Source organism: Heloderma suspectum, chromosome 1 (assembly GCF_057233095.1).
Source record: "Heloderma suspectum isolate Gila_16-S chromosome 1, 16-S_ref, whole genome shotgun sequence".
Taxonomy (NCBI): domain Eukaryota; kingdom Metazoa; phylum Chordata; class Lepidosauria; order Squamata; family Helodermatidae; genus Heloderma; species Heloderma suspectum.
In genome coordinates, this window is record NC_139458.1 from 229,169,056 (window position 1) to 229,195,322 (window position 26,267).

At 44.1% G+C, this 26,267-nt stretch overlaps 1 protein-coding gene across 2 annotated transcripts in view; it reads right to left on the bottom strand.

The window, feature by feature from the left end:
• The window catches only part of COL4A2 (collagen type IV alpha 2 chain), a 396,880-nt gene that overhangs the window by 116,979 nt on the left and 253,634 nt on the right, over positions 1–26,267 (bottom strand). For both annotated transcript variants that reach the window (XM_084820997.1, XM_084821006.1), the window contains 5 exons: positions 13,646–13,847; positions 12,348–12,407; positions 10,153–10,215; positions 2,951–3,058; positions 1,629–1,850 (listed from right to left, as the gene is read on the bottom strand). In XM_084820997.1, coding sequence (XP_084677123.1) covers positions 1,629–1,850; positions 2,951–3,058; positions 10,153–10,215; positions 12,348–12,407; positions 13,646–13,847 — 655 coding nt within the window. The remainder of the gene's footprint in view (positions 1–1,628; positions 1,851–2,950; positions 3,059–10,152; positions 10,216–12,347; positions 12,408–13,645; positions 13,848–26,267) is intronic.

Consider the following 26,267-nt stretch of genomic DNA (forward strand, 5'->3'; position numbering starts at 1 on the left):
CCATGGGCAATGATATCAAATGCTGCTGAGAGGTCCAGCAGAACCATCAGGGAGACACTCCCCCTCTCCAGTTTCCAGAGTAGATCATCTACTTAAGGTGACCAAAGCAGTTTCCGTCCCATAACGAGGCCTGAAGTCAGACTGAAATGGATCTAGATAAGCCTCAGTTTCCAGAAATTCCTGGAGCAGAGAAGCCACCACATGCTCCAGCAGCTTGCCCAAGAATGGAATACTAGAGACCAGCTCAAAATTATTCAGTACAGTGGGGTTAAGGGAGGGTTTTTTTAAAAAACAAATATCTTACCACTGCATCTTTTAGGCAAGACAGAATCACACCTTGCCATAAAAAGGTGTTCACCACTGCCCTTATCCACTCAGCCAGTCCCCCCCCCCCCGCAGCTGGTTTTATAAGCCAAGGGCAGGGCCCAGTACACAAGGGGTAGCCTCACTTCTCCAAAGATTCTGTTCATATTCTTGGGCTGTACAGTTTGAAAAGTATTCATTGTAATTGGTCAAGCAGGTGCCAAAGGGACACCCACCAGACCTGTATCAACTATGATCAACAAAGATATGATTGATTTTATCTGCAAAGTGTTGTGCAAATTGGTCAGAATGAACTATTGAATGGTCCACCTATTCTTTTTGCTGGCCAGAGCCTAACAGGCCTCTGAGTACCCAAAGCAGCTCTCCTGAGTGACTCTGAGCAGACACGATGATTGTGGATTTCTTTGCCACCCTCATCGCCAGTACTTTGCCAGTACGATTTCTTTGCCACCCTCTTCGCCACTGAGTAGGCTTTCAAATAAGTTCTAGCCTGTGTTCAATCAGATTCGTTCTGAGTTTTCTACCAACATCACTCTATTCAACGTCCCACTCATTTCATTGCCCACACCGCTTTGGAAAACCAGGGGGCTCATTCAGCTCCACTCCATGGGAAAGGATGTGCAGGAGTAGGGATGTCTGTCACAGGGAAATCTGGTCTTTTGGGGGCTTCACAGATTTCCCCAGAGCCCCCAGCTTGGCTTTCATTTGCAAGCCAATCTGCAGTCTTTTCCTCAGATTCTGGGAAATTTCTGTTTTATTCTTTTCTCTCTAAAATTGGCAAGTTATACAAATTGTGGGTGTAATTTATACAATTTGCGCAAATTCCAGCCATAAATTGTGGCCACAAATTGTTTAATTTGCATGAATTGCACCTGCAATTTATGGCTGCAATTTGCACAAATTACAAAAATAAGCCACAATTTGCACAAATTACTAAAACCGTAGCTTCAATTTGCATAAAGAGCGATTAGCGGGAGGGAAACCCAAGAAATTTCCAAGATTCTGGGGGAAAGCCTACGGCTTGGCTCACAAATGCAAGCCGAGCCTGGGACTCTGGGGAAATCCATAGCGCCCCCAAAGGGCTGGCTATTCCCTCAACGGCCATCCCCACCTTCAACCTACTTTGGCCATTTTGTTTCTGGCCCAAATCTGGTGGCATGATTAAACAAAAAGAGCTTATTTACACGACAGTGTGCTAACATGGTCAGCACTGTGGAGCCTTTTGAAGAAAGCAGTTCTGTGTGTCTAGCTGCACTGATGTCATTCCCTTTGTTAAAACCTCATATGGCTAGAACAGGAGTTACCTCTAAATCCTGGTATGCCTTGATCTCCTTGGAGGCCTTTTGGTCCTGGGAATCCAGGCGGTCCTGCATCCCCTTGAGAGCCTGCCGGTGCTCCTAGTCTATCACCTGTAATTCCTTTCACCCCTGGAGGTCCTGCCAAACCTGGCAAACCAGGACTGCCTGGAAAGCCCTGTTCCCCAGGCAATCCTGGTGCACCTCTGTTTCCTCTGGGTCCAGTAAATCCTAAATAGAACAAAACACCATTCCAATAAGAATGAGATATTTGATATAATAATCTTTAATAAGTTGAATTTTTGCAAAATAAGGTCAAGATAATTAGAGCTATGCAAATCATGAGCACTATCTAGCCAATTAAACACAGTTAAGTCTCATTGATTTCAATGGGAAAGTTAAGCAAGTGCTTAAATATTTCCCATTTGAAATCAATGGAAGTTCAATGCTCACACCATTCTAAGAATACAATTTGGGTTCAATTTAGGAAAGAATCTATTTACAGATGGTCCTTTGGTATGAAAGCCTTCCTAGGGGTGTTCCAGCAGCAGTGCACCTTGTTCTTTACATTTTGATTTGCCACTGTATTCCAGTGCTGTCCTCCATGTATTTCCTGAACAAATGCCCTTCATCCTCTTAAGAATGTGGGCAGTTCTTACAGTCAAGTTAATTTTAAGATACTAAATATACACAAAGTCAGTTGGGAAGGATGTATCTTGTTCACCCATGAAACATGCATACATATTCACACCTATGAATCTAATATTGGGGATACAAACAAGTCAGTACTTGTTGAATGTCCGTATGTACATGCGAAACACTAAAAACAGAAGGCAAACACCTGCTTGGTGGTGGTGAAGACTATTTCCAATCATTCAAAGCAAGCTGTCTGGAATTATGTGTTAGGTTAACTGGAGACAACTAGGACTGATCAGAAACACTTCTCAGAGTACTTCACTTTGAATATAAGTTCATACGTACACAAATGACACAAAATATCAATACAAATATTAGTTTAAAAAATCCAAGGGGGGCTGACACACCAACTATCTGCTTTGTGGTGCATTTATGGTGAGTGTTCAGCTGGCTGTTTTTTGCAAAGATCTTTGCATCAGAATCATGGACTATTTTATATGTTTGAACTACAACTATCACTGTCTTCAGCTGTACAATCAATTTGATTGTTCTAGTTGTGTATTTTGCAATATTTTTATGTAGTTTTGTGTATCACCAGCAGTAGTAGAGAGGCAAATTATCAATACTATACATAATTAAAAACTGAACGTTTTAATTGCCTATATTTGAAAGTGTGTGTTGAGTTTTTACAATACCTGGTGGGCCTGCTAAACCTTCATGTCCTCGATCCCCTTGAGAGCCTAACAGCCCTTTTGATCCATGCAGACCCAGTTCACCTGGAATACCTTTTGCACCTTTTGCACCTACATATTTGGACATAAAAAGATGCAAGCAAAGAAAAAATGCACATATATAAGGAATATGTATATGTGCGCATACACACACACCTTTCACCCATACCCTAAATAAAATACAACTTTATTTATTACATTTAATTTCTAGCTAGACCTAAGTTAGTTACATCTCTTAGGGTGCAATCCTATGCATGTTCAGACAGGAAAAAGTCCTACAACTCCCAGCATTCCCCAGACTGCTGGGAGTTGTAGAAATTTTTTTCCGACTAAACATCAATAGGATTGCACCCTTAGGGCATTTATTAATGATAAAAAGAACCACAGTAACCCAGTACTAGTGGTATAATATTCTGGCTCCATGTAATGTAGCCTTACTGTAGGGAAATAGCTATGCTGCAGTTAGTAATAACAAATAAAACATAACAGCAACCTGACCAGATAAAATCCAAATTAAGAATTGAAATCTAAAAGGCCTGAGAAAATAAAAAAAGTTCTCACCTGGTGCTGAAAAGATACAAACTCAGCACCAGATGATTTTTTTTCTATTAATCTTTTTATTCTGGTTTTAACAAATCAAAATAAAACAAATCGTGAAAAAAGAAAAAAAAGAGAAGAAATTACATGCATAGAAATATCAATATTCCAATAAATACAACATTCTTAAAAAAAACAGGTGGCAGTCTGTTGTTCATAAACTGTTCATGGAATTGAGAAATTAAGTTCAGACCATACGCATGAGAGAAATCTTAAAAGAGTGCTGTTAAACTATGAAGATTCTTTTTTTCCCCTTTTTTTTAGTTTTAAACACTTCATTGTAAATCTTTGAAAGTACAAAAGGACCATCAAAATAGTTCTCATTTTTCTGTTACAGATTTCAGCAATAAAATATCATCTACAACAGAACAACAGAGGAAGAATCACAGGGAAATCTGCATGAGAGTGAGCAAGAGGCTGAAGGTCTCAATAATAGTCCTAGCGCCCAATAATAGTCTTCAGACACATGTAGGAAGAAAGCCAGACTATGAAGCACATGGTCTTCGATGTCTATATACTAACGCCCAGAGTATGGGAAACAAACAGAACGAACTTGAACTCTTAATACAAGAGGGAAATTATGACCTGATAGGTATAACTGAGACTTGGTGGGACGACTCTCATGACTGGAATAGAGCAATTGAAGGATAGAACTTGTTCAAAAAGAACAGGAGGAACAGAAAGGGAGATGGGGTTGCACTGTATGTGAAAAATACATATCTCTGCACAGAAATACAGGAGGAGGAGCTTGGTAGCCCCATCGAGAGCATCTGGGTTGAAATAAATGGAGCAAAGAATAAAAGGAACCTGGTGGTCGGAGTCTACTACCGGCCACCCCATCAAGGAGAAGACAAGGATGAAACTTTTGAAAAGCAAATAGCCAATGTTTTAAGGAAGCATGATGTAGTAGTAATGGGGGACTTCAATTTCCCCGATATTTGTTGGGAGACAAATTCTGCAAAACATGGCCCCTCCAGGAAATTCCTGACTTGTGTGGCGGATAACTTCCTCCTACAGAAAGTAGAGGAAGGAACTAGAGGATCGGCTATCCTTGACTTGATCCTAACCAACAGAGAAGACTTAGTGGATAAAGTAGCAGTTACAGGAACTCTGGGGGAAAGCGACCATGTTGTACTTGAGTTCTTGGTTCTAAGGGAAGCAAAAGCTGAGTGTAGTCAAACGCGTACCCTGGATTTTAGGAAAGCTGATTTTCATAAACTCAGAACAATGATCAGTAAGGTCCCATGGCAAATGGCGCTAACGAGAAAAGGGGTCCAAGATGGGTGGGAGCTTTTAAAAAAGGAAATTCTCAAGGCACAATCAAAAACAATTCGAACAAGAAGAAAAGGTGGAAGACAACAGAAGAAGCCAATGTGGCTTCACAAAAAGCTTAGGGATGACCTGAAAACAAAAAAGGACACATATAGGAAGTGGAAAGAAGGCCAAATAACAAAGGAAGAGTACAGGCAGGTAGCACAGAATTGCAGGGATGGCGTCAGGAAGGCTAAAGCTGAGAATGAGCTGAGGTTAGCAAGGGATGCTAAAAACAACAAAAAGGCTTTCTTCAGCTACGTGCATTGCATAGTAAAAGGCAGAGGGAAGAAATGGTGGTTCAGCTATTAAATAAGGATGGCAAAACGATAACAGATGACAAAGAAAAGGCAGAGCTGTTCAATTCCTACTTTGGCTCAGTCTTCTCCCAAAAGAGGGTCTATGACCCCCCTGGCAAAGGCGAAGTACAGGCTGAAGGGGCAGGATCGCAGCTTGAGATAGATAGGCATATGGTCAAGGAACACCTCATTACTTTGAATGAGTTCAAATCTCCAGGGCCAGATGAACTGCATCCTAGAGTCATAAAGGAACTGGCAGAAGAACTCTCAGAACCGCTGTCTATTCTCTTTGAGAAATCATGGAGGACGGGGGAAGTGCCAGATGACTGGAGGAGGGCTAACGTTGTCCCTATCTTCAAAAAGGGTAAAAAGGAGGAACCTGGGAACTACAGGCCAGTCAGTCTGACATCAATCCTTGGGAAAATTCTGGAGCAGATGATAAAGGAATCCATCTGGAAGCACCTTGAAAACAATGCAGTGATTACTCGAAGCCAACATGGATTTGTCAAAAACAAGTCCTGCCAGACAAATCTGATCTCATTTTTTGATCAAGTAACCTCCCTTGTAGACCATGGGAATGCTGTAGACATCATATACCTTGACTTCAGCAAAGCTTTCGACAAAGTGTCCCATGATATCCTGATGAGCAAAGTAGCTCAATGTGGGCTAGATGAAACAACGATCCGGTGGATCCACAGTTGGCTACAGGATCGGACTCAAACAGTGCTTTTAATATTATTTATATTAGTTAATTATTTTAACTAATAAACATTTTTATTAATGACTTGGAGGAGGAGGTGCAGGGAATGCTGATCAAATTTGCAGATGACACCAAATTGGGAGGGATAGCTAATACTTTGGAAGACAGAAACAAAATTCAAAGTGATCTGGATAGACTGGAGCGCTGGGCAGAAGACAACAGAATGACATTTAAAAGGGATAAATGCCAAGTTCTGCACCTAGGAAAAAGAAACCAAATGCACCATTACAAGATGGGAGATACGTGGCTCAACCACACTACAAGCAAGAAGGATCTTGGACTTGTTGTCGATCACGAGCTGAATATGAGCCAACAACGTGATGTGGCTGCAAAAAAAGGCAAATGCTATTTGGGGCTGCATTAATAGAAGCATAGCTTCCAAATCCCGGGAAGTACTAGTTCCCCTCTACTCAGCACTGGTTAGGCCTCATCTGGAGTACTGTGTCCAGTTCTGGCCACCACACTTTAAGAAGGATGCAGACAAACTGGAGAGGGTTCAGAGGAGGGCAACAAAGATGATCAGAGGACTAGAAACAAAGCCCTATGAGGAGAGACTGAAAGAACTGGGCATGTTTAGCCTTGAGAAGAGAAGACTGAGGGGAGATATGATAGCACTCTTCAAGTACTTGAAAGGTTGTCACAGAGAAGAAGGCCAGGATCTCTTCTTGATCATCCCAGAGTGCAGGACATGGAATAATGGGCTCAAGTTACAGGAAGCCAGATTCCGGCTGAACATCAGGAAAAACTGGGCATGTTTAGCCTTGAGAAGAGAAGACTGGCGGGAGATAGGATAGCGCTCTTCAAGCACTTGAAAGGATGTCACAGAGAGGAAGGCCAGGATCTCTCCTCTATCATCCCAGAGTGCAGAACATGGAAGAATGGGTTCAAGTTTCTGGCTGAAGATCAGGAAAAATTTCCCGACTGTTAGAGCAATACGACAATGGAACCAATGACCTAGGGAGGTAGTGGGCTCTCCCATACCGGAGGCATTCAAGACGAGGCTGGACAGCCATCTGTCAGGGATGCTCTGAACTGGATTCCTGCATTGAACAGGGGGTTGGACTCGATGGCCTTGTAGGCCCCTTCCAACCCTACTATTCTATGATTCTATGACCCAAATAATGTGGAATCCCATTAGTTAATTTCCCTTTTCAATGTTGATTATAAAATTCTTACTGATATACTAGGTAGCAGGCTTAATTCCATTATAGAGAAATATATCTAATCCAACCAAATGTGGGTTTCCTTCCGATAAGGGTAGAAAATTGGTCCATAATATTAAAAGATTTATTATTGTTGTGTTACATCCAATGGTGCAGAAGTGGATTTCTGCTCACACAATGTAACTTTTCCTTCTTCTCCTCCCCCTTGAGTCCCCCAAATCTGTTCCAGTGGATCCCCAAACCTCTGGAGAAGATTTGGGGGGAACTGCCCCTCTCCCTGTTCCACTGATGGAAGCTTTCCATTAGTACTGTGCCAAAACCTGCCCCCTATTTTTAGGAACTTTTTCCTCTCCCTTTTTCTCTCCCTGCCCCTCTTCACCCGCCAGGAGTTCTTCCTGCATGCTTATTGGAGAGGGTGAGGTCACATGGTCTCCTGGGATTTCAGAAAGAGCTGCTGGGCTGGGCAGGGCTGGGCTCCCAGGGGGTGTTTTTACAAAAATAAAAAATAGAAAGACCCCTCAAGAATTGCCTACACTTAAAAAGTTATGTGGAAACCCTGTTCCCCTCCCCAAGAGATAATTCTCCAAAATTCTCACCTCTCCAAGCCTCTTTTTCCAGACCCCCCCCCCAAATGCCAAAAATAGAAGAGTAGAAATTTTTGGCACAGTACTACTTTCCATCCGTGGAGAGAGAGAAGTAGCATTTCACCCATTATCAATCATGTGAACATAACCCAAAGCTTTTGATCAAGTGGAATGGCCATTCCTCTTTAATCAAGTGGAATGGCCATTCCTCTTTAATATTATAGGGGAATTTTGATACTTGGATTAGGATGATCTGTAACAGGGCAATGACACAAATTTCTATTAATTCATGTCTGCCAGAAACTTTCCCCTCAAGTAGGAGAAACACGCATGGTTAGCTTCTGTCACCACTGCTATTTCCTATGGCACTGGAACCACTTGCTATAGAATCATTATGGAGCTGCTGGGCAAAGCCTTGTAATAGTGACAGTGTATGCACACTTCTTAAAAAGTATGTATTTTCATGCATATTTTATGCATATTTTTCTAATGTATGCACTTTTTAATGCGCCCCCCCGCCCTGGCAAATAGCATCACAAGCATGGGACTGTACAAGCTTTGACCACAGATTGTGTTCACATTCAAGTTCAGGAGGTGTGAACAGGGTAAATTCTGCTCATAAATGAACTGAAACAAATTTCTCATACATCCCTAGACCAAATACATACAGAATTGGACTCCCTACCAATTAAACATTTGGAAGGCATAGTAATGTTTAAATGTTTAACCCTTCCCCAAACAGCTCAACAACACAACACACACACACACACACCTCAAATACTAATTTTTTCAATTGGAGTACATAATAGACTAAGCCTTTTGCTTTCCTCCTTAGCATCTGTTATTGGATCAGACAAATGCATGAGTTCAGGTTATCTGAAAGACTTTCTGTAGTTCAGAAATGGAAAATATTTATGGATTCTGAGACATAATTTATGATGCAGGTTCTCTCTCTTTGCATACAGTGAAAACCTGCCTAGGCACCAACATTTTCAGGGTTAGGCATGCGATTATTCAAGTTACTTGGCTTACATGACTTACTTTTCTTGAAGAATTAGTGGTGGCAGAGGAAGTTTTATATTCAGGTTTGTACTGAACTATATTTTTATTTTTTATTTTATTTTATTATTAAATTTATTAATCGCCCATCTGGCTGGTCACCCAGCCACTCTGGGCGATGTACAACATACAATAACAACAGTTTAAAACAATAAAATTCTACAATAAAAACATTTTCTAAAATACCCTAACCCACCCCAAATGCCTGCCTGAACAACAACGTTTTTAATGCATGACGGAAGCTCATTAAAGAGGGGGCATGACGGAGTTCCCTAGGGAGGGAGTTCCACAGAGTGGGGGCCACCACAGAAAAAGCCCTCTCCCTCGTCCCCACCAGTCTAGCTGTCCTGGCTGATGGGACAGAGAGAAGGCCATCCGAGGCTGATCTTGTTAAGCGGCCTGTCTGGTGCTGCTGGAGGTGCTTCTTAAGATAGGCTGGGCCGGAACCATATAGGGTTTTAAAGGTCAAAACCAACACCTTGAATTTGGCCCGGAAAACAACTGGTAACCAGTGCAACTCCTTCAGCACTGGAGTGATGTGATCTCGCCGGCGGCTGCCTTTAATCAGGCGAGCCGCCGCGTTCTGTACCAGCTGCAGTTTCTGAACCATCTTCAAGGGTAACCCCACATAGAGCGCATTACAGTAGTCTAAACGAGAGGAGAACAGGGCATGTACTACCGATGGGAGCAGATGGTCGGGAAGGAAGGGGCGCAACCGCCGTATCCGATGGAGTTGATACAGCGCTGTCCGGCTCACAGCTGACACCTGAGCCTCCATGGACAGCTGGGAGTCCAAAATGACCCCCAGGCTGCGGACCTGGTCTTTCAAGGGTAGCCGTACCCCATTCAACACCAGGTCAACATCCCCCAGCCTCCTTATTCAAGAAGATATTCTTCTTGAAAGATAACCAAGGCTTACATAAAATGTACAGATATAGCGATATGGGACAGGACAGAAATTGGATCAACTTACTAAAATAATATTTTTGATAACAGGTGAAAAGATTGAATTTGATGTATTAATGGTAATCTTACATTACTTTAAAATAATTATTGGCAGACTGATCTGGAAACGAATCCTATACCTTTTGATTGCAGCAGAAATTATACTTGTTAATGCCCAGAAGTCTGTGCCAATTATCAAGGAGCAGCTACTAAAACTTCTTGGAATGGCACAGAAGGATAAATTAATCAACTATCAATTATAGAAATGAATAAATAGCAGTTAATAATTATTTTCAAAAATGATTTCCTTTTGTATCCCTTTGGAATTGTAATTACCATTTAGAAAGTTTGGATCATCCCCAGAAGTCATGCCCTGATTTTGCTTATGAAAATTATTGTACTGTTTAATATGCATCCAATTACTTTAAGAAAATAAATAGAAATTTACCTCTTGCTCCTGGCAGGCCTGGGTTACCTGAAGCTCCTTTTGGAGCTTTAATGCAGACTGACCCTGGAGAAAAACAATATGGATTGAAACAATAAATGAGTTATGTGGCTCCTTATAGACTAAGCGAGCGTGCGCGTGCGCGTGCGTACACACACACACACACACACACAGATGCAATTGCTGGGGAATGGGGAGAAAAGACTTTCCTCCACCATGATCCTGGCTACTTTAGGGTTACTGATGGGGGGGCAGGGGGGATAAAGCCTCCTCTCATCCCAGTGATCAAGATAGCTAATAACAGCACCTGAACAGCAATCTTTTCCCTGCAGCCCAGCTGATCAGCCAGGCTCATGCAGGCCACAGGTTGCCCACCCAAGTAATAAAACTTTGATTTTACCATCTTATCTAAAATATTACAGGGTGGCAACACTTTAATAAATATGCCTTTTCAATCTCACCAATACAATGAGAGAAGTTGTGTAATTCTCTTTGCTGGAATTTTAAACTGTTGTACAGTAAGCAGTACATTTGAATCAAGTGAATCATTCAGAAGCACTAGCTTAAAAACATGTATACATTTCACATTTTAAATGATCTTTGTGATAAACTACAGATAATATCTCTCTGAGCTAATTTAGCCTCTCTAGATTCTTTGAAATACCTCCCATGCCTCCCAGCTAGGCCTTCAACAACTAGGGGTGTGTTTCCACACTATTGGCTTCACTTCTTGTCCAACTTTGTTGCGATGTTTCCCCAATCGCATCTTCTCGGGTGCGTTTCCATGTCCTGAAACACCTGGTTTATCATCGTTGTACCTTGGTGGTCTGCGCTGTTTCCACGGAGCCTTAATTGCATTATTCTCTTGATGGCTGGGTGGAGCCTTTTTGGAGTGGGTTGGGTCTGCTTACCCCAACTGCTTTCCCACCTCCTCCTGTTTCCGATTCCCCCCTCCCTCACCCCCTCTGCCCTGCTGAAGTTTCCTGCTCTGGCCAGTCTCCTCCTTGCCTTCCCAGCCCTTTTGTTTTGTTTTAGAGAAGGACTGAAAAATCAAAGTGCTGTGTCTGGAGCATTCCCCGCTCCAACCTTCCTTGTTGCCCCTGAAACAGGGATTTAATGTGCAACTGTGCATTAATGAAGTGGCAAAAAATCAAAGCGCTGTGTCTGGCGCATCCAACACCCCTTTAAACTTTCTTTCTTGCCCCTAAAATGGGTGCTTATGTGTGCATCTTTTCATGCCTAACTGCTCCCTCCAGGATCATCTCCCCCTCTCCTTCACACAACTTCAGTGTTCCCGCCTCCTCGGCCGTGTTTCCAGGACAATGGAAGGAGAAGCTAATGGAGGAGTACGGGATTTTTAAAAAGGCTTTCCCCTCTCCCCCCATTTCTCCTTTCCCCTGAAAGTCCAGATGCACCTGCATTTCAGGAGCAAACCTTGTTGAGCACAATGGGAGAAAACACCCCTTGACTGGGGTGTGTTCTAGTGCTTATTTTCAATTATGTTTTAAAAGTTGGTCCCTTGGCATCCTGCTCCAAAACAGCAATGAAACTTCTGGAAAACAGGGAGGGAAAGGGTTGGGTCACTGAGGTCAGAGCGACACACCCACAAAGGCTGGGCTAGATGCCCCATGGGCAGGACTATGATACCAGACCCAGTGTGATTATGGAAACAGGTCAGTAATGGAGCCGGGGTAAGCTGGAAAAGCAGAAATGTTCTATAAGCAATCTCAGAAGAAGCAGTTTTTCAGCGATAAAATGTGGTGCTGGGTCTGAATGGCCACAACATCATGGAAACACAGAGACATCACCACACTGCCAGGTTGGAGTAAATCACTGGTGGAAACTCAGCCGATGTGCTCACCGCAGAAGCAGAAGTTTTCATTATACCCACTCCCTGGCTCAGTTAATCCACCTCTTAGTCCCCTTATCTCCTGCATTCTTTCAAGAAACCATGCCTACTTGTCTGTTTGTCCATCTTCACCAACAGGACTCCTTGCCTTTTCTCTTGCTCCTTCCCTCTTCCGTCTGTCTTTGCCACCATTTATCTCCTTCTCTGAGGCTTAGGCTAACTGACTGCACATGACATCTACCCCCATCTCTTTCTAGAACATTGTAATTGTTTTCAGGTAGAGTAACAAGCCTAGCAGAGTTCCCACCCATGTGTACAACCTCTCACAATCTTATTCAATTTGTTTTACCTGACTGAATTGGTTCAGTTCTGTTATCTCCAATAAAGTCCTCCACTCTTTGTCCACAATCTACAATATATAAAATAAAACAACTCTGAAAAAACAGATACTGTGACTATAAAATGCAAATCATCCACTCTAGCTGTGGAGTGGATCCGCAGATGTGCAGTCAATCCACAATCTACTTGTGCAGTGGATCAAAAATCAAGGGTAAGTTCCTAGGTATTCAAAACACAGGAGATCAATAAACTGAAGCAATGTCACATGGGCACGATCTAGTTTAGGGGCCAGTGACAACTCTGCAGCCACCATCTTTACAGCAAAATACAGGAAATAGCTGTATTTGCTAGCCTCATGATCATACCTGCTCAATGACCATTAAGTGTTGCTCTTGCTGGGGATTAGTGACATGTCAGCTGTGGCATCACCTGCAGAGATTATGTCTTATGGACATACCTGGTGATGTAGATGCAGTCACTGCTGCTACCACCAGCCCCCTAAGCTCCAATGAGAGTGGGAGAGAGGAGGTGGGTAAAGTCAACCTTAGAGAGAAAAAGCACAAGAAGGGAGAGGAAAAGCACAGAGTACGAGAGAAAGCACACACACAGAACAAGTACCCTCTCACACAGAGAGAGAGGGTTGGAGAAGCCCTCTCCCTCTCCCCCGCCCCCGCCCACTTTTCCATGGGATCCAGATATGTCAGCTCAAGTAGAATTGAAATAGACCCTCCTGAATTTTTAAGATTTTTATACAGAATCTCTTCCCCCATCCCAACCACAATAAAATTAAAGCTTACACTCATGTCTAGAGACTGCAGAGTAAAAAAAAAATCACAGATCCGGCATTTGTCAGCACCACCCTTGCACAACATCATTGATCTGAGGCATGGATATTCATGATCTTTATAACAGTTCTATAAGGGTTCCCACACAAAAAATCATAAATCACCTCTGTGTTCAGAGACATGTTCTGCAATTTGATTTTGATTTTTGTAGGCATCCCATGTAAAAGATTATAAATCTACATGTTTTTGTGCTGTAGCAGCATTTGCAAGCAGAGCATCCAAAGTTTTTACTGTGTAATCTATAGACACCAGTATCTGCTTTAATTTGATAGTGGATTTGGCATGGTCGCATGTAAAAGTCATGCAAATGCATGATGATCAATTTCTGATTTGCTAGATCTGACTTTTACTTCTTGCCATTTTGTAACTGGCCATGACGCAGCAGCCATTTTGTGATGGCAACCATGCTTAATATTCCAAATGTGCCCCCCAAAATTGGGATCCCTGGAGAGTTCATACATACCTATTTCAGCAGGAGGGCCTGGAGGGCCTGGAGGGCCTTGAAAACCAGGCTTTCCATATATTCCAGGGTCACCTGAAGGACCACGATATCCTTTTGGACCTGGCAAACCAATACCAGGCAGCCCAATTTCACCTGGAAAACCCTGGGGGCCTGGCGGACCTGGTTCACCAGCATCCCCTACTTCACCTCTCACACCATCACCCTGAAAGAAAAGTAAAAATACTACAACCTTCTTCCCACAGGTTAATCTATTTTAGCCATTTAATTCTCTTCCTCACTTCCTAAGCAGTCTTACTAATGTAATTCAGAGCTAGCTTCAGGTGATTCTGGGGCTAGCGATGCTGGAGGAATTCAAGACGGACTAAAATGAGCTAGGATTTCTAAAACTTTGACCTGCGGAATCCGCTGCAGAGCAACCCCCTCAGGCCATGTGCAGTCCATGGACTTCCGGATGATTTTTTTATTTTCCTGAAATTTAGGCATATACATTCGTAGAAAAATACATACATTGCTGCTGAGGAAATGTTGAATGGAATGGGAGACAATATGCTAAATGTTACGTACTAAGGTAAATTATGTAAATACTTACATAATTATTTGTGTATTTTTCCGCATGACGAAAAAAAAATTGAATCCATCTGTGAGTGGAAGACGGAACAAAAGGCACCTGACAATCCGTGAAACACAGACGGAGCAGATTTCACACAGTCCGTACATCCCTAACTTGCTACCTGTGCCCTCAAAATTAACTACAACCTGCACAGTAAGAGATCTCTTCTCATCTGTTAAACACCTGCAGTGAAAGTCTGCAAGTGGTAACCTCAGTGTCTCAGCCACAGTGACAAAACATGAAGGTAAAAAGAACCTAAGCATAGGTGAGTTAAGCACCTGTGTGAGAAGGTAAATGCTATCCATTTACATAATTAAATTATATCATCATGTAATGTATTAATTATCAGCTGAAGCTGAAACAAGAGCACAGCACAGGGAACTAAATCCCAAGATGGTAATGGTTGCAACAAACCACAAGTTCAGTCATATATTTAGACTAAACCCAAGTTTGGAAAGAGAGCAAAAACCTCTACATTGACAACAGCCATAGTGCAGATACACTTAGCAGAAAGATCTGCTTAGAAATGAAATATGTAAGCGTATGTTTCAGTTCAAGCTCAGTGTAGGCTCAGTTTTAAGTATTAGAGGGAGCAATTCTATGGCCCCTAGTCAGCGGCTAGACGGCTATAGGATATGTCGGTTTCCAGGAACCGACCTTAGAGCCCACACTCTGAGGTCAGTTCCTGGAGAACCGACCTTCCTCCCCTCCCATGCTGCTTCGCAGGCAGCTCAGAATGGGCCCGCATTCTGTGCTCGGAAGAGGTGTGCAGAGTGGTGAAAATGGGGCATTCTTGGGGGCATACCGGGGTGGGGAAGGCAGAAATGCCAGTACGACACATCGTATTTGTCGTCTGGCAGCCACTTCCCCCGCTCTGCCTTCCCGTGGCTAGACAGCCGAAATCAGCTGTCTAGCCACAAATGCAGGGTGGCTGCAGCACAGAGGGGATGATCCCCTCTGTGCTTCTCCTGCCCTGCATTGGATAGGTGGTCACCTCTGAGTTTGGAGGAGGCCGCCTATCTCCATAGGATTGTGCCCTAAGTATTGGTCATAAGCTGAAGTTTGGATGTAGACCAGGGATGCTGAACCTCAGCCCTGCAGGCTAAATCTGGTCTGCCTGGGGTCACAATATCTGGGGTGTCCCAGATGTCCACACCCCCTACCCATACCCTTCCTCCCAACTGCTAATAATTTAGTGGTTTCCTGTTCTTTGCCATTTTTTCCCATTCTACAAGGTTAAGATGCCTCTCTTAAGGCTTACTTACTAGCAGTAAGAAGTTTAAACTAAAATATGCTGGTATTTTGGACTGTCCCTTTTGCCTTTGGCTCCACTCACCACTGGAACGTGCCTGCTGAAATCTTCCCCTAAACTGAATTTGGCCATTGGGATTAAAGAGGTTCAACCGCCCTTTGCAGACCTCAGTCCAATTTAAGAGTTCAACTTTCGGTTCAGTTTAAAAAAACACACAGAGTGTAAATCTAGAAAATACACACTGAACCAACCTTATAGTGAGTCTTTTTCATTCTCAGAGGGTTCGAACGACATCCTTTCCTTATTCCTACCCATTTTCCACTCCCCAGATTAAAGAACAACAACACCATTCCCAAGGGGCTCAAATGACCTAGCTTTCTACCTACTGCAATCCACTAGTGCAATCGATTCATTGAGCCACACATACACATTTCTGAAACAAGGCCTATTTATTATTAATTTATTTAAGTTACTTATATACTGCTTGATATCATAAGATATCATAAGTGATTTATATAGAAATACATAAAATACAATATACAAACCAATGTAAAACCAATATAAAATATGTACATTAAAAACATTACCAGAACTGTAAAACAGAGCAGTGCAATTGTAAGTCATCCTTAAGTTCCATTTTTCTTGGTAGAAAGGCAGGTACAAATCAAATCAAATCAATCAGTAAAGGTCATCATAGTTTCTACCTCTCAGGCCACATGTGGGATGACATTCCATGGGGTGGGTATGACTACCGAAAAGGCCGGCTGCCTCAGACTCCTCAGGAGGAGGGCTTCCGAAAGGGCTTGATTGGCTACAGCTGGGTGCTGGGTGGAGACAGAAGCCTTCAGTTTACAGCCTTCCAGCAGCACTGAATCTTTGCTGGAAGCAAAGTCATCTTTAGGTGTGTACCCTGTGCATGTGTTTTCCAGAACTCTTGCTCCTGCCTGAATTCCTGTTTTATGACCTAGACTGCTTACTGCCCTGCTCCCTTTTGAACCCCAGACCCTGATATACTCCCAGCTTTCTACCTTATCTTGCTCTCAGCAGACTCTTGTCATGCCCCCTGCTCAGCACTCCTGGCTTCCCAGTATTGACCTTGCATTCTTCAACCATTCACTTGTTTTCATCTGACCTCGGCTGGGTGAGTGCCCAGCACTGCACTCACAGAGACTGAGCTGTATCCAGAGCAGGAGAGATTGCTTCTAGTCCTCATGCAAACATGAAGGCCACGCTGCAGGAGAACAAGGCTCTTAGAGATCAGGTGAACCAACTAACTGCCATGGTAAGTGTCCTACTGCCCCACCTGAGAAATTTGATGGGTCTCTGGATAAATTCCCAGCTTTTTTGGCCCAATTTTCCCAGAGTATTGGGTCAGGGTGGGATTCATGACCAGTCTGCTGACTGGCCCTGAAACGGGGTACTCCATACCACTTGCAAGCCAACCCTCTCATGGCCAATTATGCAGGTTTTATAGCAGAACTGCAGACTGCCTATGAAGAACCCCAGAAGGCAGGGACTGCCAACAACCATGTCCCGTGCCTGTGATAAAGGAAGGAGAACATGGCCTCTCATGCCAGTACAGTTTGGCTGTTGAGCTAGGACCTGGAATGGAATGAGGCAGCTCTGATGGAGCAATTCCAGGAGGGAATGGCAGATAAGATCCTGGATGAATTGGCCAGGGTAGAATGGCCTTCTACTCTCAAGGGCCTGATTCAGCTGTGCCTCAAGACTGGTGACCATTTAGAGAGCCACTGCAGTGTGCGCCGCTCTGTTGCACCATGAGGAGTGTATAACACACTTCCCAGACCTCACACCCTGGCCCCTGCTCCCAATCTGGTACTCCAGTGAAGAACCCATGCAGCAGGGAGGTGCTTAGCCACAGCTGACTGCAAAAGAAAAGAACTGGCGCAGGCCAGCCGGCCTTTGCCTCTATTGCAAAGGCAAAGACATGCAGTGGGGCTAGACATGTTGCTAATGCCTATCCTGCCAAACACACATGCCCTGTGGCCTCAGGAAACAACTCCACCCAGGCCTAAGTAGGGTCTTAGGCCTGGGCTGGGACAGCCATGTCATATCTTGAGCCTCACACCACCTGCTGGCACTGGAGGTGACCCTGTGTCGGCTGGACCATTTCATTGTTGAGACCAAGTCCATTATAGACTCAGGGGCCTCCAGCAATTTCCTGGACATTGAGTTTGCCTGGCAGAACCAGATCCAGTAGAGCTCTGTGGAATCCCCTGTAGCCATGGAAAGCATTGATGGTTGACCCTTGTCTTCCAGACCTGTGACCCGGGAGACTGAGCCTCTAACTCTGGAAATCCAGGGACATCTCCAGCAATTCCAGTTCTACCTAGCCTCCACCCCTCATTTTCCTCTCATCCTAGGCATGGACTGGCTGTCCATTCATGATCTCCAGATTACCTGGTCTAGGGGACAGGTGATTTTCTCCTTTGAGTACCATGGTCACCACTGCTGGCCCACACAGTCCAACACAGTGACTAAGCCTCCCCCACCAACCCTGGTGGTGGCACTACCTGACAAATCATTACTGTGATTTCCAGGATGTGTTCAACAAAAAAGAGGAGGACCACTTACTGCCCCATAGGTCCTATGACTGTGCCATTGACTTGGTGCCTGAAGCTCAGATCCCTGTAAGACAGATCTACTCCTTGTCAGAACCTGAGCTTGCAACCCTATGTGACTTTCTCAGAAATAATTTAAGAAAAGGCTTTATTCACCTCCTACCTCCCCAGCAGCAGCTCCAGTGTTGTTCATAAAAAAGAAATGCAGCGAATTGGAATTATGCAATGACTACCAGGGGTTGAATAAAATCACCATCTGCAACCACTATCCCTCATCTCAGAGCTTTTGGAATGACTCCATAGTGCAAGCATATACACGAAGCTGGACTTGCAAGGCGCCTACTACCTGGTGTGCATCCGAGCTGGAGATGAGTGGAAGACAGCCTTGCAGACCTAGTATGGGCACTATGAGTGTATAGCCATGCCATTTGGGTTGTGCACTGCTCCCACTGACTTTCAACATTTCTGAACATCTTTCAAGATTATCTAGATCGCTTTGTAATTATTTAACTTGATGACATCCTGATTTATTTCCCTACTTGACAGGCACATAACAGCCATATGTGGGCTGTACTACAACAATTACGGGAACATCACCTGTATGCTAAATTGGAAAAATGCACTTTTGATTTAGTCAGTGGACTTCCTTGGACATCATATCTTCCCAAGCAGCATCGAGATGGACCTGATTAAAATAGAAACCATTATGCTCTAGCAGCCTCCCAGTAATGCGAATGATGTCCAGAGATTCTTGAGATTCACAAATTATTACCATTGCTTTATCACGTACTTCACATGCATCGCTGTTCCCCTGACCAACTTACTCAGGTCCAGTGTGCACTTCCATTGGGAGCTCAGCAGACTTTCAAGTACCCAAAGAAGCAGCCATACTACTGCAGTCCAGCCAACCAGATGGGCTGCTCCTGCCTTGTGCCTATTATTCCAGCAAACTGAACCCAATGAGGAGAATTACACTATCTGGGAGAAGGAACTATCAGCCATTAAAGTGGCATTCAAAACCTGGAGACATCTGTTGGAGGCAACAGTTCATCCCACTGAAGTACACACAGACAACAGAAATCTGGAATACTTACAGACTGCCCGCAAATTCAACCAATGGCAGATATGATGGTCCCAGTTCTAGAACACCTAGATCAAGCCAAGCAGTCTTATAAACAATATGCAGATGATAAGAGGCAATCAGGACAGCCCTTGGAGGTCAGAGACGAAGTCTGGCTATCCACTCAGCATCTTCCATCCAGCTGCAAGCTGGATGCTTGTTTCATTGGCTCCTTTCCAATGCCTCACAGATCAACCCAGTTACCTATTATCTCCAACTGCCTGCGTCCTTGTACATCCATCCTGTCTTCCACCATTCCTATTAGCTCCAGTTGCTCTTGACCAGCCCCTTCATGACCTAGAAGTGCTGCCATCCCCCAAGGGGAGGGGGAGGAAGAATATGAGGTAGCCAAGATTCTGGACACTCATATCTGTCATGGCCATTTGCAATACCTCATTGATTGGACCAGATATGGTTCTGAGGAATGATCATGGGAGGACGCCTTGTATGTTCATGCTCCAGCCTTACTACATCAGTTACACTGTAGATACCTGAAGAAACCTGGGTCCCTCAACCCCCCAGGATGGAGTCATGGAGAGGGCAGTGATGTCATGCCTCCCCTCAAGGGCTCCTTGTCAGACAAGAATATGCCTTACCCTATAAAGAATTAGAGGGAGAGATCCAGGAAACAACCTGGCACACAACTGGGGAACAGCCAGGACTTTTTCGTGTTTCATGTGACAGCTTGGAGTCAGTGCAGGAGGGGGAACGACTGCCCAGCCCTTGGGAGAGATACCAGCTGAAATGACTGGCTCAGGTCCCTCCCCGCAGGTGCAGTGCTCAGTTGCATCACAGATCCCTTCGGAGGTGGGCATCTGAAAGGGTTTGATCATATGCACCTGGGGGCTGGGTGGAGACAGCAGCCTTCAGCTTAAAAGCTTTCTAGCAGTACTGAATCTTTGCTAGAAGCAAAGTCATCTCTAGCTCTGAACTTCATGTGTATGTTTTCCTGACCTCTTGTTCCTGCCTGAATTCCTGTTTTATAACCTGGACTACTTACAACACTGTTCATTGCCTGCTCCCTTTTGAACTCCAGAAGCTGATATACTCCCAGGTCTCAACCTTGGCTCGTTCTCGGCAAATGCTCTTGGCATATCCCCAGCTTGGTGCTCCAGACTTCCCGGTAATGACCTCACATTCTTCAACCATTCACTTGTTTTCATCTGGTCTCAGCTGACTGAATGCCCAGTGCTGCACTGATAGAGACTGAGCTGTATCCAGAGCAGGACAGGCTGACTTATGGAGAATATTACATAGGAATTAGCACACTTACTACTTCCCAAGGCATGGGATGTATGCATGAATAGTTCACTTCTTAATAACAGCCACTCTTTTGCCAGCTGTAACTGATGCTAGCATAAGTCTGATTAATATCTCTGATCATGCTCCCACGTCACTGATCTTAGATATAACCCATAGGAAAATATTTATGTGGAGACTGAATCTGAGCTTGCTCACAAGACAGCCATTCCAAGAGAAAATTGTTGAGAGCATAGCAAATTTTTATGCCAGTAATTGGTCTGCCACAGATTCCACTCCTCTTCTGTGAGTCACAGTGAAGGCTGTCTAGCAGGGCTGTTCATTCAGGAGGATTCCCTCTAAAATAATAATGAAAAGCAAAGCAAAATGAAGAACTAACAAAAGTAGTGTGAACACAAATGAGTGGGAACCAAATATATATATCTATATCCATACCTATGTAGAAAGACTAACAACAGAGTGTGTGTGTGTGTGCGTGCGTGCGTATAGAGAGAGAGACAGAGAGAGAGGGGGAGCGCTAAATGTTTGGCTTCTGCCCTCTTCAGTAGCTGTGCTGTTAAATGGATACCAGGAGTGGCACTTAGGAATGCCTGGAGATGAAAATTTCTTAGGAGAAAAAACAGAGATATGACTGGTATAATGCTTACGAACTGTCCTCCAGATTAAGGCAATTTGGACAGAGAGTTCTGAATCTGCAGATCCAGAAGTTTTCCCGTTTGTCAAGCATGTCAGTGTCTTTTCGTTGTTTTATTGGAAGCAACTGTAAATCAGTGAGACTACATGCAGATAAGTTGAAATGTCTCGCAACAGGCTGCTCCAGTTTTTTGGTAGCAATCACAGAGTTGTGGCTACAGAATCTTATTCTTAGCTCCATTGTAGTTTCCCCTACATATTGCATATGACATCTTTTTTTTTACATTCAGTTAAATAAACCACATTAGTGGAAGTGAATGTTACTGATTGTCTAATGTAATAAGTTTAATTAGTAACTGTGCTCCTGAAAGAAATGGAGGTAATTGGTGTGATCCTGGGTTGCAAATATCTTGTTTAAGTGCAGCTTTAACTAACAATTTTCACAAATTGCATGGTTTTCTGAATGCGATGATGGTGAAGAATTCATTGCTAAACTATTGGCTTAATGGGCAGAATTTAAAGTGCTTAAAATTGGCATAATACAATCCTACCTAATCTATCTACAATACAATTATTATGAATTTGAAAACAAGGGAATGAAGCTACTTTCTAGAACCTTCAAACTAAGGAACTCTAGAGCAACAATCCCAGCTGTTCTAACAACAGCAAAGAAGGGTCAATAACAACCAATCCTAAACTCATTAGTGAAATCTTTCAGGGGTTTTATGCCACTCTATACATGTCAGGAAACTGTAATCCCTTGTCTATCTATACCTTTATAGATTCCTTAGATATAAAGGCTGAGGCTGAATACAGATCAATGCTTAACCAATGCTTAACCATCCTATAACAGAACAAGAGGTCACAAACTCTATTAAACACCTGAAACTGGGCAAATGCCATGGTATTGATGGTCTTACAGGGGAGTTTTATAAAGCTCAATCTCGCCACATAACACAATCCTCTTTAATGAAATCCTAGGGGGCTCTAGGATCCCAGAATCTTGGGAAAGAGGGTGGTAGTAATTCCTAAGGATGACAAAGACCTCAAACTACTGGGGTCCTAACCACCCAATCATACTGCTTAACAAAGATGCCAAGTTCTTTACATCAATCCTGGCCAAGTGACTGAATCAATTCATCAATCACAGTACATCCTTACGGATCAAACGCGGTTCAAGTCAGGACATCAGGTGGCTGATGCTATTTGACAGGTCTTAAACATTGTCCATCATAGCAGCTCTACTAAATCCCTGGTCTCTATTGTATCCTTAGATGCTTAAAAAATCTTCAATCAGGTCAGATGGCCCTAACTGCTCAAAGTTTTACACAAAATAGGCATGGGTGAGCGTTTACAGACTAGGGATATGCGATGCTGATAATTCCGTTCCATTTAAGCCCAACATATATTTAAAACAATGGCTAATATGAAGCTATCCATTCTGGGCAACACTGTCTCTATAAAAATGATGATTCTGCCCAAGCTTCTTTTCTTTTTCACATCATTCCCATTCTCCCAGCAGATAACTGTAAAGAAGATGGCCTAATCAAGAGAAAGGCCATGGTAGGTAAGGGTTAATAGTGTAGTAAAAATGTAACCTAAAAGCCATTGTATGTGTCTTAAGCAGCACATAGTACTGTAAGAGCTGCGCATGCCTGGAATGAGCAGACAGTAACCCTAAGATAAGGTTGCTAAGCAAACCGCTGGCAACCAATCAAAAGTAACACGCTGGCTGAGGAATGCAAGCTAAGTGATAAAACTGTAGCGCGGAGGTTGCCCAGGGTCGACTCTGCTTTGAGCGTGAGCTCCTTTGTCGAACTGTTTGCAAACAATAAAATCGAGTTGGACCCAGCCTGAAGTTGACTCTCCTCTTTGGGGCAAATTGGACTAGCCTCCAGGGGGCGAAACTAGCATTTTGTGCAACAAACTGGCGAGCTGGCAGGAGTCCCTTGGACCACCCTGGGGTCAAACGACAGAACCGGCGAAGGTGCCTGTGGGGCGCGCCGGACCGCCTTTGAGGTCTGCCACGGCACCAGAGAACGGGGGTCGGGACACCCAGGAGGTTAAAGGCGTGGACTCCATTGATTGAGTCAACCAGGCTGAATGGGTCTGAAGAGACGGCACTAGGGTGTGGGGCAGAGTAAGTACTTGATTTCCCTTCTGTCTTTCTGTTTGAGTTGCCTTCGGAGCGTCTGACGTTTGTCAGACTCTGTGTAAACGTCTGAGGTTTGTCAGACTCCGTGTAAGTGTCGGAGGTTTGTCAGGCTCCGTGTATGGTTTCAAATAGAGGTAGGCACAATGGAGGCGGGTAGCTCCCGTTTAGAAAGCTCTGCCACTCCCTTGGGATGCATGCTAAAGAACTTTAGCAAAGTCAAGCGTCTGAGGTTTGTCAGACTCCGTGTACTAAGATGTCGAAAGGCAAGCTGGTTACACTCTGTCAATTGGAATGGCCAGCATTTGGAATTAGTTGGCCAGACATAGGATCCTTTGGTGTAAATCTTGTAAATGCTGTATATAAAAATGTGGTGAATAATGGGCAATGGGATCAATTCGCCTATATTGATGGGTGGTTGAATTGGTGCGGAAAGAATCCCCCTTAGTTACAGAAGTGTAAATGTGTAAATGTGTTACTGGCAAAGGACCACAGGGGCAAGAGACCCCGGGTGGTGTCTGAATCAAGTAGTAAGAGATAAATTTGCCTCAGGGAAGGTGAGGTTATCAGCATTTGGATGAGTGCCAACCAAAATCCACTGAAGGTGAGAAAAGGTTGAATATAAAGTTCAATATTGTAAAGTCATGATGGTATGCTCCGAGGTGAAGCCCAAAGCCCCTGTTCCCCCCGATTCAAGCCCCACGGAAGGAGCTTGAAGACTGGGAGACCCTGCCCAAGGTGCCCTGAGCTCCCCCCTGTCTGATTCGGTCTGTTAGGTTGGGAGGAGAGGTTGTTGGGGGAGGGAGGGGGCCCGCCAGAGACAGTTTGTCTGCCCCCGTATCCAAGTTTGTTAGAAGAAGCAAAAGCAGTTGAAAAAGTTGCAACTTCTGAAGAAAGAGATTTGTTTGATGACTTAAAGACTGTGGCAAAATCAAGAAACAAAGACAGAGCAAGTTCTTAAAATATCAGGGTCTGTGTAAGCTTATCTCTGTCAGCCTGCTCAGAGCAGAGCCAAGGGGGACTTGCCTAACCCCCCTTCGCCGCGGCTGGTTTAGCCTTAGCAAGCAGAGAGGCTGGAAGGTGTCTGTGAGGACCTGACAAAAGAGTGAGATTTGCAAAAAAAAAAAAAAAAAAGCATCACAGCTGGAAAGCTGAGCAGCACTGCTCTGTTCTTATCTGTGGAGGAATCTAGAAGAGGTGTAAGGTTACACCTTCCCCATTCGAACTGATGAAGAGACACAGAGCTTTTGTTAAAACGCATCCCTTCTTTATGGCCCAAAGCCTTCTTTGTTAGAGGCACTCTGCACATGGACTGGAACTTTGGCCAGTTAAAGACTTGCCGTAAAAAGTACTGTGAGGCTTGTCATAGCCTTAAACTCCCGTTGTTGTAGATTGTGTGTTTGTTTGTGATCAGCTCAGTGTACAGTTTGATTTGTGATTTCAACACTCAGATAAAAAGCTGCATTTGACTGAAAGAACTGGGTATATTTAGCCTTGAAAAGAGAAGACTGAGAGGAGATCTGATAGCACTCTTCAAGTACTTAAAAGGTTGTCCCAGAGAGGATGGCCAGGATCTCTTCTCAATAATCCCAGAGTGCAGGACACGGAATAATGGGCTCAAGTGACAGGAAGCTGGATTCCGGCTGAACATCAGGAGAGCCTACACCTGCAACAAGTGCAAGTTGATCACGCTGCTGGAGGAAAAAGTAAGTGGACTGGAGCGGCGACTGTCAACCCTCCGGGGAATAAGAGAACACGAAGAGTTCTTGGACAGAATGGGGGAACTACAGCAGCAAAGGGCAGACCAGAAGCTTGAAGAGCAACAGCAAGGTGAGGCAGTGGGAAATGCTGAGGTGAAGAAAAATGGAGTAGAGGATACTCCTTGGAAAACGGTGACAGTTAGGAGAAGAAGAACTAGACGCCACTCTGCACCAGTGGAAGCGGTGGAGCTGTGGAACCGATTCCAGGTACTTGCAGATGAGACTGGAGGACAGCCTGCAGAGGAAGAATCACAGGGGAACCTGCATGAGAGTGAGCAAGAGGCTAAAGGTCAGTCAAACAGAGGCGATGAAACCCAGGCCTACAAGAAGAAGAAGAGAAGAGTGGTAGTAGTGGGAGACTCCTTGCTGCGTGGGATCGAGACCCAAGTATGTCGCGAAGACCCGTGGACTCGCCAGGTATGTTGTCTCCCGGGAGGACAGATTAGAGACGTGACTGAAAGGTTGCCTGCACTCATAAAGCCCACTGACAGGTATCCCTTTCTTCTCATCCATGTGGGAACAAATGATACCGCCAAGCGGAGCTACGAAGAGATCACGTCAGACTTTGAAGCTTTGGGAAGGAAACTCAAGAACTTTGGGGCCCAGATAGTTTTCTCATCCATCCTTCCAGTAGTTAGAAGAGGGATAGAAAGGGAACGAAAAATACTCCGGGTGAATGACTGGCTACGAAGGTGGTGCCGACGAGAGAGATTTGGATTCTGGGACCACGGGCTATACTTACTGGAAGATGGGCTGTTGGCTAGGGATGGGTTGCACCTCACAAAGGCTGGGAAGAATGTGTTTGGCCACAGCATGAAGAACTTCATCAGGAGGGCTTTAAACTGAATCCTACGGGGAAGGGAGATGTAATGTTGGGGGTAACAATGGACGTAGGCGCATGCACTGCAATGGAGAGAACAGCGCTGATAGCGTCCAATAATAGTCTTCAGACACATGTAGGAAGAAAGCCAGACTATGAAGCACATGGTCTTCGATGTCTATATACTAATGCCCAGAGTATGGGAAACAAACAGAACGAACTTGAACTCTTAATACAGGAGGGAAATTATGACTTGATAGGTATAACTGAGACTTGGTGGGATGACTCTCATGACTGGAATACAGCAGTTGAAGGATATAACTTGTTCAAAAAGAACAGGAGGAACAGAAAGGGAGGCGGGGTTGCACTGTATGTGAAAAATACATATCTCTGCACAGAAATACAGGAGGAGGAGCTTGGTAGCCCCATCGAG